This window comes from Lipotes vexillifer, unplaced genomic scaffold, assembly GCF_000442215.2.
Source record: "Lipotes vexillifer unplaced genomic scaffold, Lipotes_vexillifer_v1.1 scaffold1120, whole genome shotgun sequence".
NCBI lineage: Eukaryota > Metazoa > Chordata > Mammalia > Artiodactyla > Lipotidae > Lipotes > Lipotes vexillifer.
Genome location: NW_006797892.1, coordinates 1,024,353 through 1,037,703, shown reverse-complemented (window position 1 = coordinate 1,037,703; position 13,351 = coordinate 1,024,353). Strand labels below are relative to the sequence as shown.

General features: G+C 51.8%; 1 protein-coding gene across 2 annotated transcripts; it reads left to right on the top strand.

Moving 5' to 3' along the window:
* The first annotated feature begins 505 nt into the window (after nucleotides 1-505).
* On the top strand, nucleotides 506-12,499 carry TMEM114 (transmembrane protein 114). Of its 2 annotated transcripts, XM_007469926.1 has the most exons (4): nucleotides 506-725; nucleotides 984-1,064; nucleotides 11,002-11,139; nucleotides 12,267-12,499. In XM_007469926.1, exons 1-4 carry the CDS (start codon nucleotides 506-508, stop codon nucleotides 12,497-12,499), a joined length of 672 nt encoding a protein of 223 aa, XP_007469988.1. The 2 variants fall into 2 exon arrangements, with proteins under 2 accessions (XP_007469988.1, XP_007469989.1); XM_007469927.1 differs by lacking the exon at nucleotides 11,002-11,139.
* Nucleotides 12,500-13,351: the final 852 nt, after the last annotated feature.

Genomic DNA, 13,351 nt, shown 5'->3' with positions numbered 1-13,351 from the left:
GAAGGCCGCCCTCCCTGCCCCACCCCACCCAGCCTTTCTCACTGTGCTGGGCACCTGGACGCTGTGAGCAGAGGAGCGAGCGGTGGGAAGGGCGGCGGAGGGAAGACTCCTGGCACACCGGGCGGGAAGTGGGAAGTTGAGTCGGTGGTGCGAGGAGAGGAGCCGGGCCTGGGGAGGAAAGGCAGAGGCAGGGCGTAGTGGGGAACGTCTGGGGGTTCGTGGAGAGCGCGGGAGCGGGTAGGAGGGAGAAGGGTCGGGGGAAAGTGAGGAGTGGGGGTGAGGGGCTGCGCTAGGGCTGCGAGTGTTGACTGAGGTGGGGTTTGGCGGATATGGGGCCTGAGGGAGGAGCCGGGGCAGGTCCCAGGGCGCGGGTGAGGGGCTGAGGGGCGGAGCCAGGGGCGGAGGGACGGCTCGAGGTCTGGAGGCCGGCTTTCCGGCTCCGAGCTCAGGGACGCGGGAGGCGGCGCGGGGGGCTGCGGGCGGCGCGTGGGGTCCCGGCTCGGCGATGCGGGTGCACCTGGGAGCGCTGGCCGGCGCGGCAGCGCTGAGCGGGGCGCTCAGCTTTGTGCTCCTGGCGGCCGCCATCGGCACGGACTTCTGGTACATCATTGACACAGAGCGGCTGCAGCGGAGCGGCCCGGGGGCGCGGGACCCGGCAGGGGGCTCCAACCGCAGCCAGCTCGAACCTCTGAGCTCGCACTCCGGCCTCTGGCGGACCTGCCGGGGTAAGGATGTACCCGGGTAGCCGGGGCGGTGGCCGCCACCGCCGCCCCTGCGCGGCGCCGGGCTCGCCCGGGACTTGTTGCTTGGAGCGCATCCGCCCCGCAAGCCCCGGGGCGCGAAACGCGGTATCTGGGGTCGGAAGGGCAGGTGGGCAGGGCTTCTGGGGCTGCCTTCGCAGTTCCGAGAGGCGCCGGGGCGAAGCCTCGGTCCGGGGTCCGAACCCCGGGGCCCCCGCCCACCGAGTCCTCTGCCCCATCCAGTCCAGAGCCCGTGCGCGCCGCTGATGAACCCCTTCTGGCAGGAGAACGTGACCTTCAGCGACTCGAGCCGACAACTTCTCAGTGAGTCCGGGGAGGGTGGGATGGGGGAGGACCCGGGGCTGGACACCAGTTTGGGAGCTTTTGTCCAAACAGCAGGCGAGGTGGGGTGGGGGGCGTTGGCGCTGCGTTGGAGAGGGCGGTCGGGGCGGCCTCTGGCACCGGCGGGAGAGGGGAACTCTCCCGGCGGGGTCCACTTGCTCCACCCGTAACGTGTGGTTGAGCATTCATTCAACAAACGTTGGCTGAAGGCTTTCTGTGCGCCAGGCACCGTGCTGCTGCCGAAGGCCCAGGCCAGGCGCTCAGGGGGCGCACAGACTAGCTGGTGAGACCGAGGTGGAAGTGCGCAGTTACATTTCAGAGTGACAAGCAGCACGAGGGAGGGTGGCTGGGAGCCCGAAGCGACACCTAAACCAGCCCGGGGAGCTGACTGTCACAACCCCTTGTCAGCCTTCTCTGCATCCTCGGTGTTGAGAACAAGCGCTTGGCAGTAGCAGGGATGCAGTAAATATTTGTTGAATGATTCAAGAGAGACAACCAGGAGGCAGAGGACGGCTCCCTTTCGCCAGGGACCATGTGTCTGTTGTTCCTGGCTGATTTCCCAGTGCCTGGTGCGGTGATTGGAACTCTGGAAAGGTGGGAGGATAGAATTTGAGAAAGCAAACGGGCTGAATAAACAGTGGAGGAAGGAGGGAAGTCAAAGTCATAGTTCGAGTCACTGAGGCTCGCAGCTGGCCAGACATGGAGCTGAACGCTCTCCATCTGTGTCCTCATTTCATCTCCACAGCCTCCCTATGAAGTTCTTTGTCATCTCTGTCTTAATTTTTATTTTTCCAAAGAGGAAACTGAGGCCCAGAGAGGTACCACAGAAAGGACATGATGAGGAAATGAGGACTGAGTTCCATAGACCTTGAAAAGTATACGCAGCTTTTGATAGACTTATTGAGTGAGGCTTGGGGATGTGACTCTTAGAATGAAGACAAGTCCCTAGCATGGCCCACAAGGGCTGCCAGGGTCCCTCTCCAACTCCACTCTCTCCTTTGCTCTTTCCTCTCCGGCTATGCTGGCCTTGGTCCAGTTCCTGGATGGGTGCTAAGTTTCCTCCTGCCACAGGAACTTTGCACATGCCATTGCCTCCAATTGGAGTCTCCCTGCTCCCATCCTTCCAGCTTGACTTGGTCAGCTCCTACTCGTGCTACAGGTTGTGTGGCATTTTTTTCGACCCTGAACTCCATGAGGGCAGGGACCACGTCTTTCTTGCCACTGCTGGATTCCCTGTGTTTAGCACAGAGCCTGGTATAGAGTAGCCCATGAGCCAAGGTTTGCTGAGCAGGCATGAGAGTGAATGCAAACTCTATTATTTAGAGGTAGAACTCAATCCAAATTTGTTGAATGACTGAATGAGTATATGAATGAACCAGACTGTTTCTCTAAAGTCCAGTGGTGGACTGGAAAATATTTAACAATTGGCTGTCTGCGGGAGGGGAGAGTCTTGATTTGTGGCATTTGCCAATCTCTGTGGTGTAAATATTCCCACTGTGGTCAGTTTCAGGCTGTCAACATGATGTCAACTGGCTCCTCATACTGCTGAAAACTTAACAGCTGACTCTGTGATATAATGCAGCTCCAGCACACCACTGAATGACGTTCCATTGAAGGAGATATCCCCTAGATCCTTGGAATATGAGGGGGGTGGAGGAAAGGAAGTGGTCTCACGAACTCTTTCCTTAGCCCCAAGCTGTGCTAGGAGGAACTTTGGGTGTTCTCAGAGCATTTCAAGAATAATCAAGAATTCCTGTTCAAAAGCTCCTGTGTTGGCTAACAGGCTTCTGAATGTACTGCTGTGGTCCACAGAGAAGGCTGGAGAAGGTAGCAAGGAGATGGTGTATCAAGCTACTACAGCCTTAAAACAAAGTTGGTGTCTCTTTGGACTTTAAAATTGTTCCTGTGCAGCTTTTTTTATTTATTAGTATTATTATTTTATTTATTTTTGGCAGTGTCGGGTCTTCGTTGCTGCGCACGGGCTTTCTCTAGTTGCGGCGAGCGGGGGCTACTCTTCGCTGTGGTGCGTGGGCTTCTCGTTGTGGTGGCTTCTCTTGTTGTGGAGCATGGGCTCTAGGCACGAGGGCTTCAGTAGTTGCGGCATACGGGCTCAGCAGTTGTGGCGCACAGGCTCAGTAGTTGTGGTGCACGGGTTTAGTTGCTCCGCGGCATGTGGGATCTTCCCGGACCAGGGCTCTAACCCGTGTCCCCTGCATTGGCAGGCAGATTCTTAACCACTGCACCACCAGGGAAGTCCCCTCAGCCTCCTTTAGATGCAGTCACATCTATGGCTCTTTGTTGGGCTGGGTGCTGGCATTCAGCCTGCTTATCACATCAGTGAGTAAACTGGATGGCTAACCACAGTCACCACTGGTCTGGCCTCTTCATGAAACTTGATAATGAACCAACCGTGTGTTGTGCAGGGTTTTGAGAAACAGGCAAAACTCACATCCACAGTCTGTTCATCTGTTCCCTTGGCCCTAGGTCTAACCCCCTGCTTCACCACCAACTAGGCACGTGGCCTTGGGCAAATTCCTTACCTCTCCGAGCCTCAGTTCCCCCATGGGCAAAATGAAGATAATTGTCATGTCTCCTCATAAGGCTAATTCAAGGATGAAGTGGGAGAGTGTATTTAAAGAGCCTCATGCAGTGTCTGGCTCCTTTAAGTCCGCCATAAGTGTTAGCCGCTCTTACTACCATTGTATCATCACAGAGAGGAGGCTGCCGCTTCAGACCTCGTGCTCACTGCAAATCACCCCCAGAGAGAGCTTTTTCACAGAATCTCTTTATCCCCACAAAGAGTTTTGAATGTTGTCCAAGTTCTTTTATTATATGAAGACGTCTCACTCCCTTTATGCAGAGCCCATAGAGGAGAGAGGCCAGGTGACAAGCAGCGTGTTCTGTGAGTCAGCCTCCTAGACAAATCCCCGTGGGGGTGTATGGGAAGAACCATTGGTTTTCCCTCCAAGAAAATCCAAGCAGGTAGCCTACTTCAGTACCCAATAAAAATCCACCTTGCTTGGATGTTTTATCTTCCTGATTAGCTCTGGGGATGTCATGGGTTTCGTTCCCTGGCTAGTGAATGGAATTTGTTTTGGTGGCGGCGGCGGGGAGGTCTTCAAATTCAGCACAGTTTACATAAAAGAGCCACAGTCTAGAACCAACCAGGCTAGCTGTATCAGCCAGGAGTCTTTTGATGGTAAGTGACGGAAACTCAAATCAAGCTAGTTGAAACAGAAAAGGAATTCCTGGTCCACGAAACTGAAAAGCTCAAGCCCCCTGGGATCCAGAGCTAAACTCAATTTCTTTTTCTCCTCTCTGGGCTTTGCTTCTGTTTGGGTTCTGCTTTCAACTAAATCCTCTCCAGAATCAGCAACCTAAGCAGAAGGAGACTGTTGCCCAGTCATTCTGCAAAACCTCCAGGTAGGTCTCTGACTGGACTAGATTGGATCATGTGCCCAGGTCTGAGCCAGTCAGTGTGGCTGAAGGGAAGGAATGTGCTGATTGGCTGAGCTGAGTCATGTGCCTCTCCCAGCAAGATGTGGGGGGTGGGGTCAGCCACATCATAGATAAGGGCCCTCCTTCCTCCCAGCTGTGTGACCTCTGGCCAGTCACCTGCTTCCATAAATGGGCTGTTTTAATAAACAGCAAGGTCCCACTGTATAGCACAGGGAACTATATTCAATATCCTGTGGATGGAAAAGTATATGAAAGAATGTATATATATGTATAACTGAGTCACTCTGCTGTACAGCAGCAGTTAACACAACATTGTAATTCAACTATACTTCAATAAAATAATAAATTAAGAAAATAACTGGGCTGTTTTGAGATGAAATGAGATCACGGAAGGAAAGCATCCAGCGTAGGGTATCACCCAAAGCAGGAGGTCAGTTGTTGTCTCCTCCTTCTGCTCTAAGTCATATTGTCTCCCTGAACCTCAGGCTTCTCATCTGTAAAATGGAGCTGATCATTGCAAATGCCTTTGCTTAGTTCCGGGGGTAAAACAGGATGAGACAGGTGGGGTCCTTGCCACATAGGCTTAGTGTCTAGTGCAGGAGACAGATAATAAACACATGGACCAGTGAATAAATTAACATAAAATGGCTTCAAATAGTAGTAGGTGTAACAAAGGAAATAAAACAGGGGCATGTAATAAAAGGAGGTGGGGACCACTTTCAGTGGAGTGGTTGAAGGGCAATAAAAATAACAGTCAATGATTACAGAACAGGTGCTGTGTGCCAGACCCTGTCCTGAGGTCTTTACGTGTTTAACCCATTTAATCTTCACAGCAGACCCATGAGGCAGGTACTGTTATTATACTCCTCACTTTTCAAATGAGGAAACCGAGGCACAGAGAGGTTAGGTAAGTTACCAAAGTTTGCACGGTAACTGGTTGATCTGGGATTTGAACCCAGGCAGTTTCTATTCTTTTAGAATGATGCTACACCGAGGGTGATTCCAGTATAACGTGAGTGTGCCAAGACCGGAGGCCACGGCAGACCAGGGGAAAAGTTCCTAGCCTGTTTCTTGGGTTCAGAGTTCTGCTATCCTCCACTGCCTACAGTAGGAACTCAACACGTGAGAACTAAGATTACCATTTAGAATTAATAACACTAATAATGTTGACAGGTCATTTTCTCCCATCAAGAGCAAATACGTACCCAGGTGCAAGAGATCTTTTCGACTCAGAAGTGCTTTGTTGCAAAGGAAAAGCAAACCCAGAAAAATGCCAAGTCGTTCACGCCAAGGATAACTGTGTGAATGATCCATTATTGCACTGTTCAAAGAATAGCTCGATGGGAAAAGCAGCCTTACAGAATGCTTGCGAGGTCAGGAAGCCCCGGGGTGGTTAGCAAAGTAACAGTCCTTCTCTTAAAGAGAGCACAGAAGTATTATTCTCCAGAAACATCAAAAGCTCTGGAGAAAGAAGGAAGCCTCAGGAACCATTTCCCAAAGGGGAAAGTGTCACTATCTTTATTTTCAAACCTTGTCAATATGACTCGGAGACTCCAAGAAATGCTCAGAGATATTCAGTCCTATTATGCCTGGTAAGGAAGTGGATTTTTATAATTTTTGTAAATTTTCGAGCCTATTGTCATCAGAACATAGCTTCCTTGAGGACGGGGCTGCATGTTAGTTATCTTCCTGATCTCCAACATTATTAGTATTATTAACTCTAGACGGTAATCTTAGCTCTCACGTCTTGAGCTCCTACTGTAAACACTGTAGTGGATTGAAAGGTATCACCTCCTCAAAAGATGTGTCCACATGCTAACCCTCGGTACCTGTGAATGGAACCTCATTTGGGAAAAGTAGCTTCGCAGGTGTAACTGAGTTAAGGCTCTGGAGATGAGATCATTGTGGATTAACCTAAATCCTGTGACGAGTGTCCTGGTAAAAAAAAAAGAATCACAGAGGAGAGAAAAGAAGGTCATAGGAAGATGAAGGTGGACAGAGGGATGCTGCCACAAACCAAGGAATGCCAAGGATTGCCAGCAACTGCCAGAAGCTGGAAGAGGCAAGGAAGCATTCTCCCCTGGAGTCTCTGAAGGGAGTGTGGTCCTGCTGACACCTTGATTTTGGACTTAGGGCCTCCAGAACCGTGAGAGAATAAATTCCTCCTGCTATTAAGACACCTAGTTTGTAGTAATTTGTTATGTCAGCTCTAGGAAATTAAAACTATCTCATCTATAGAAGTGCACTCCCCCTCACCGCCCACCCTGTTTTTCTGCATCATCACACTCATGTCCTTTGTGACACTCGGTCTGTAATTATCCCCTTTATTTCCTGCTAGTCTGTCTCCTGTACTGGACTGTGGTCTCCATGAGGGCAGAGACCTTGTCCCCTGCAGCATCCCCAGGCTCTACGGGGCCCACAGATGTTTGTTTCTGAGTGAGAGGTGACTGGAGGTGGGGACATTTCCAAGTAGAACATAACTCAGAATCAATATTTATGTCCCCAGACAGCAGTCCTGAAAATCAGAAAATAAAAAATACCAAGGCACATACCAAAAAAAAATATTATACTAAACCAAATGTCAGCAGGAGATCTTACAGCTTTCCCAGGGGTTGTCCTGTTCTTGCACGGACATTTAATTGAACATGGACGCGAACTCAGCAGCAGCGTTGTCTGGGGACCTCACACATGGGACTGCTGGGGCAAACCAGCTCCGGGAAACCTCATTAATTTCTAAATGAGAAATGATTTCATTTCTCAGCCATCATCTGGAGGCAATGCCATGCAGGAGACAGAGCTTACAGAACCAGGTTTTCAAACCAGCTGTTGTGCTTCCTTTCCCAAAGTTTTTCTTTAAGAAAGAAAGGAAAGAAAGAAGGAAGGAAGGGAGGGAGGGAGGGAGGGAGGGAGGTAGGGAGGGAAGGAAGGAGGGAAGGAGGAAGGACTACAGGTCCCGCCCCCTGCAATCACATTTTATCGTGTGACAGCCCCGGAAAGGAAATCAGCTTTGTTTCCTCGACTTGCCAAGGCTGGTGGCATTTAGGGTCTTGAAGACAAAGTGATTTGATCACAGTGGAAGTCCGACTGAATGATTATCTTCATCATCTTTATTGTTGGCAGGGTTATGGTTTATTTAATACTTGCTCTATGGAACTCTCCATTTTCTCCACACACATTGTTCTTATGATAATACCATGAGCTGCACATTATGACCTCCATTTCATGGATGTGAAAATGGGGTTCTGAGGATTAAGTGACTCACAAAAGACATGCAATTTGAGGTCAGAGGAGGGGGGATGGATGCTGGTGGCACTTTTCTGAGTCGTTCTTTCTCTGGCCGCCCCCTCTTCTCTCCTGCTCATCCCCCCCACCTGTCTTCTCCAGCAGAGGATGCTTCTAGTGGCTGGGAAGGATGTGAACTCCTGCATCCTTGCTGGCTTTGCTCCCTGCTGAGCCCTGGAACCTGGCAGGTGCTGGATACACACTTGTTGACTATTGCCTCCGTCCTCTGGTGAAGCCGCATTCCTTCACGTCTTAGCTGCAGCTCAGCCCCTGTGAGATTTTCTCAAACACCCTGGCTGAGTTGGGTCCCACTCTAAGTCTGCTCTCTGTTCCAACCTTCATGATAATGGTATCATATCGACACCCACCCAGATCTCCCACTGAACTCTGCTCTACTGTAAACCACTGCCTGTGGCATCTCTGCTTGGAGTCCAGCAGGCATCTCACCCTTGACAAATCCTGGTATCCACCGCAGCCCACTCTGCCTCCCCCATCTTTCCCATCTTGGCAGATGGCAACTCATCCATCCCGTGGCTCAAGCCCTAAATCTCAGTGTCACCTTGCCCCTCTCTTTTTCTCCTACTCTCATCAAAGTGGTTGCTTGTTTTACCTTCAAAATATACCTGGGACCTGACCACTTCTCACCACCCCACTGCTTCCATCCGGGTCCGGGGTTATTGCAGTAGCCACCCAATGGTCTTCCTGCTTCCAGCTTGGTCCCTGTACTGTTTCCTTGGCCAGCTGAGAAGTTACCGCAAGCTTGGTGGCTTAAAACAACAGGAATTTATTCTCTCAAGTTCTGGAGGTCAGAAGTCCAAAATCAAGGTGTCAGCAGGATTGGTCCTTCTGGAGGTTCTGGGGGAGAATCCATTCCAGGCCTCACTCCTGGCTTCTAGGGGCTGCCGTCCATCCTGGGTGGTCCTTGGCTTGTAGAAGCGTCACTCCGATCTCCGTCTCTGTTTTCACCTCATCTTCTCCTGTTTTCTCCCCTTTCTCTTCTAAAGTCAAAGAAGATACACAGATTGCCAACAGAGACATGAAAGGATGCTCAACATCACTAATATTAGAGAAATGCAAATCAAAACTACAATGAGGTATATCACCTCACACTGGTCAGAAGGGCCATCATCAAAAAATCTACAAACAACAAATGCTGGAGAGGGTGTGGAGAAAAGGGAACCCTCCTGCACTGTTGGTGGGAATGTAAATTGATACAGCCACTGTGGAGAACAGTATGGAGGTTCCTTAATAAACTAAAAATAGAACTACCATATGACCCAGCAATCCCACTACTGGGCATATACCCTGAGAAAACCAAAATTCAAAAAAGAGTCATGTACCAAAATGTTCATTGCAGCTCTGTTTACAATAGCCAGGACATGGAAGCAACCTAAGTGACAATCGACAGATGAATGGATAAAGGAGATGTGGCACATATATACAATGGAATATTATTCAGCCATAAAAAGAAATAAAATTGAGTTATTTATAGTGAGGTAGTTGGACCTAGAGACTGTCATACAGAGTGAAGTAAGTCAGAAAGAGAAAAACAAGTACCGTATGCTAACACATATATATGGAATCTAAAAAAAACCAAAAAAGGTTCTGAAGAACCTAGGGGCAGAACAGGAATAAAGACACAGACATACAGAATGGACTTGAGGACACGGGGAGGGGAAGGGTAAGCTGGAACGAAGTGAGAGAGTGGCATGGACACATATACACTACCAAATGTAAAACTGATAGCTAGTGGGAAGCAGCCGCATAGCACAGGGAGATCAGCTCGGTGCTTTGTGACCACCTGGAGAGGTGGGATAGGGAGGGTGGGAAGGAGGGAGATGCAAGAGGGAAGAGATATGGGGATATATGTATACGTATAGCTGATTCACTCTGTTATACAGCAGAAACTAACACACCATTGTAAAGCAATTATACTCCAATAAAGATGTTTAAATAAATAAATAAATAAATAAAGAAAGAAAGTCATTGGGTCTAACCCGGGATGAGCTCATCTGCAGACCCTGGACTTCGTTACATGGGCAACGACTCTTGTCCCTAATGAGGTCACATTCACAGGTTCCTGCTGGATGGGAACTTGGGAGCCGCCTTTCAACCCACTACGCCCTCTGCTGTCCACTCTCAATATAGTGGCCAGAGCGACCTTTAGAAACTGAAGTTAAATTCTAGTTTCTTCCGCCCCAAACTGTCCGGTGGCCTCCATCTCATTCAGAGAGAAGATCAAAATCTTCCCGATGGCTCAGGAGCCCCACGTGAGCTGCTGTTAACTCTGCGTTCCTCCTCCACTGCCTTCCCCTCCCTGACTCCCCGCTGCCCTCGCCGGCTTTCGCCGGCCTCATCCGCACCGGGCACACGCCCTCCCATCTCAGACTCCGCCCCCGCCCCTCCCTGCGGCCCCTCCCTTCCGCCCCTTCCTTTTGCGCAGCTGCCTCCCTCGCCTCCTTTAGGTCTTTGCTCCAATGTCGCTTCAGTGCACTGCTCCGGCCCCTCCTCTGCTTTATTCACGCCCCGCCCCAGGAGTTTGTCACCACCTCTCACCTTTGTCACTTATTTGTTCACTTGCTTGAATCCACACAGCCCGACGAGGGCAGGAGTCCTGGTGGATTTGCCGCTGAATCCGCTGTGCCGGGGACAGAGCCTGGCACAAAGCATGCACTCAACACACACGTGCTGAGTGAGGAAGCGAGTGAACAAGAACAATACGGCCCTCGCAGGGTGTGTGAGAATTACTTGAGCCGATACTCGTGCAGCACAAAGTCTGGCATAGCTGAGCCTCGATAACTGTTGCTATTAATATTATTATCATCATCATCATCATTATTATTTTTTGCGGTACGCGGGCCTCTCACTGTTGTGGCCTCTCCCGTTGCGGAGCACAGGCTCTGGACGCGCGGGCTCAGCGGCCGTGGCTCACGGGCCCAGCCGCTCCGCGGCATGTGGGATCTTCCCGGACCGGGGCACGAACCCGCGTCCCCTGCATCGGCAGGCGGACTCTCAACCACTGCGCCACCAGGGAAGCCCTATCATCATCATTATAAGCAGCAGTGGTGTTGATTTTTTCCCCCAGCGTTTGGGTGCTGGCTCACAGGAGGTGCTCAGTGAATGTCTGTTGATTAACAGAAGGATGTTAGTAACCTGCTGTCCTCCTGTCTCCCCTAAGCCATGCATGGGACGTTTGTGATTCTGCTGCCCCTCAGCCTCATCCTGATGGTTTTTGGGGGGATGACAGGGTTTCTGAGCTTCCTCCTGCGAGCCTCCCTCCTTCTCCTGCTCACGGGGACCCTCTTCCTCTTTGGAGGTAGGTGCCCACCCTGCAAGGGGCCCGGGTTCCAGGAGGGGCTGTGCCCGATCCCCCAGAAGGGAAGGGTTGGGGGGGGGGTCCCATCGCTTCTGGGGCTTGCTTCCCCCTCCTGTGATCTCCTAGCTGGAAGGGATCAGTAGCTCCCCACCCAGGGTCCCTGGGTCTGTGTTCCCAAGAGAGAAGCATAGGGGTGAGAGCAGATTCTGGGAATCGCTTTGGTTATTGCACAGAAGCGTGCTGTGAGAGCGTCAGCGTTAGGGCCATGGGCTGGAGGGAGACCCTCACTCTGGCCACCCTCAGTCTTTCATGTGCACCTGCCATCCTGACAGGCGTTGCTTTGATTGATTAAAACCAAACTCACAGCTGGTTGTTTTATGGCCTCTCTGCTTCTGGTGCATTTGAAATGGACCTTAAAAAAGAACAAGAACAGTAATGACACACACACGCAGAATCCATGGAGGGAAATAAAGAAAAGTAATGCCTGGAGGTGAGAATACGGTGAGGCTCCGATCCCCTCCACCCACCTGCTATTATTATTAATACTGGCATTAATAGTTTGCCCAGTGACTAATTCCCCAAACAGCACCTTCCAGGGGAGCTCTCCTGATGAAGAAATTCTCTAATTTGCCACGAAACAGGCAACGAGCACTTGGTGTGTGGCAGGTGCCAACGTGGAGCTGAGATGTTCATTTAAATTAATAAAAGTTTAAAGAGCCATGTGGGGCCAGTGGCTATGGGACTGGACAGTGCGTTCTAATAACGTATGTGTGGAGCACTGCCGTGTGCAGGGTGCTGTTCTGGGTGCTGGGCGTCCAGGGTGGACCCTCTGGAGCTCACATTGGGGCAGACAGGCATTAGTTAAGTCGCTTCACAAACAAATTCTGACCTGGGCAGTGATGGAGGGCCATGTGATGCTGTGAAACCCCTCGGTGGGTTTGACTGGCTCAGGGTGGGGGGGCCGGGAATCGCCAGGAGCTGAGATGCGGGGATGGGCAGGAGTTACCAGTGGCAGGAAGGGAGGGGAAGGGAGGAGGGAGCACACTGGGCAGAGGGACCAGCAGTGGGAAGGAGGGGCACTGCCCGGGGATGGGGGTCTGATCTGCTCTCCTTTGCAACCCCTTCAGCCTTGGTGACCCTCGTGGGCATCGGCGTCTACATCGCGTATTCAGCCGCCGCCTTCCGGGAGGCGCTGTTCCTCCTGGAGGAGAAGGCCCTGCTGGACCAGGTGGACATCCGCTTCGGCTGGTCCCTGGCCCTGGGCTGGATCAGCTTCATCGCCGAGCTGCTCACTGGGGCGGCCTTCCTGGCAGCAGCCCGCGTGCTCAGCCTGAGACGGAGGCAGGACCGGGCCATCTGAATCCCGATGCCTGGTCGTGGTGGGAGGGAGGGGCTTGGCATGGGGGCCTCATGGACCCATCTCGGTGGGCTGCGGCTTCCTCTTCCTCAAAGGCCACCACCTGAGAGCTGCTGTGGACTGGGCTCCAGCCCTGGCTGTTATCTGAGTGCTGCCTGGCACGGTGTGTGCTCTGTCTAGGCACGTGTGTCTCGTGTGGGCTGGAGGAGGCTGAGTGCCAAACCCATGAAAAAAACAGAAGCACCTCCTTCATCATGTACAGAACTTAACGACTGCAACCTCCGTGAGTCTCCTCTGGCTTCACTGCATCCTCACTCCTGCCCTTTGGATGGGTTTCTCTTCTTTGTTAAGGAAACGGAGGACCAGAGAGGTTAGGTAAGTGTTGCAAAAACACACAGCAAGCTAGAGGCGTGTTCTCCTTTATCACAGCTTTTCTGAGCAGGTTCATGCCGGCTGGCTGCGACGTGGATCCTGTGTGTGGAGGATGCTGCGTCTCAGACACCGGGCTTCATGCTTCCCGAGACCTGGAACCAGGCAGGAGGCACCGTGGGAAATTGGAGGGAAGACAGCAGAGATCTGGGCTTCGCAGCAACCATGAGGTGGACGTGTCCTCCCTGACCCCAGCCGGGCTCGTGCTCACCTGGTCTAGAGTCCTGAGCCTCAAGCAGAAAAGGCTCAGTTAATGCAATGATTCTCCGTGGTCAGCGACTCGCTTTTGAAACATAACACAGAGTCATCCCAGAGATAAAAGCCCCTCTTGGACATTCAGGCGGTCAGTGGTCCCATTCATGTGTCACAGATGCCAGGAGGTCCTCATGGGAGGAGAGGGAGGGTCTGCAAGCCCACAATCAGCAG

Bases quoted from the DNA above. Each gene is read 5' to 3' on its own strand.
- TMEM114 (XM_007469926.1), top strand. From the start codon at position 506: ATGCGGGTGCACCTGGGAGCGCTGGCCGGCGCGGCAGCGCTGAGCGGG. The intron at 726-983 runs GTAAGGATGTAC...TGCCCCATCCAG, and splicing joins CCTCTGGCGGACCTGCCGGG to TCCAGAGCCCGTGCGCGCCG. The intron at 1,065-11,001 runs GTGAGTCCGGGG...GTCTCCCCTAAG, and splicing joins CTCGAGCCGACAACTTCTCA to CCATGCATGGGACGTTTGTG.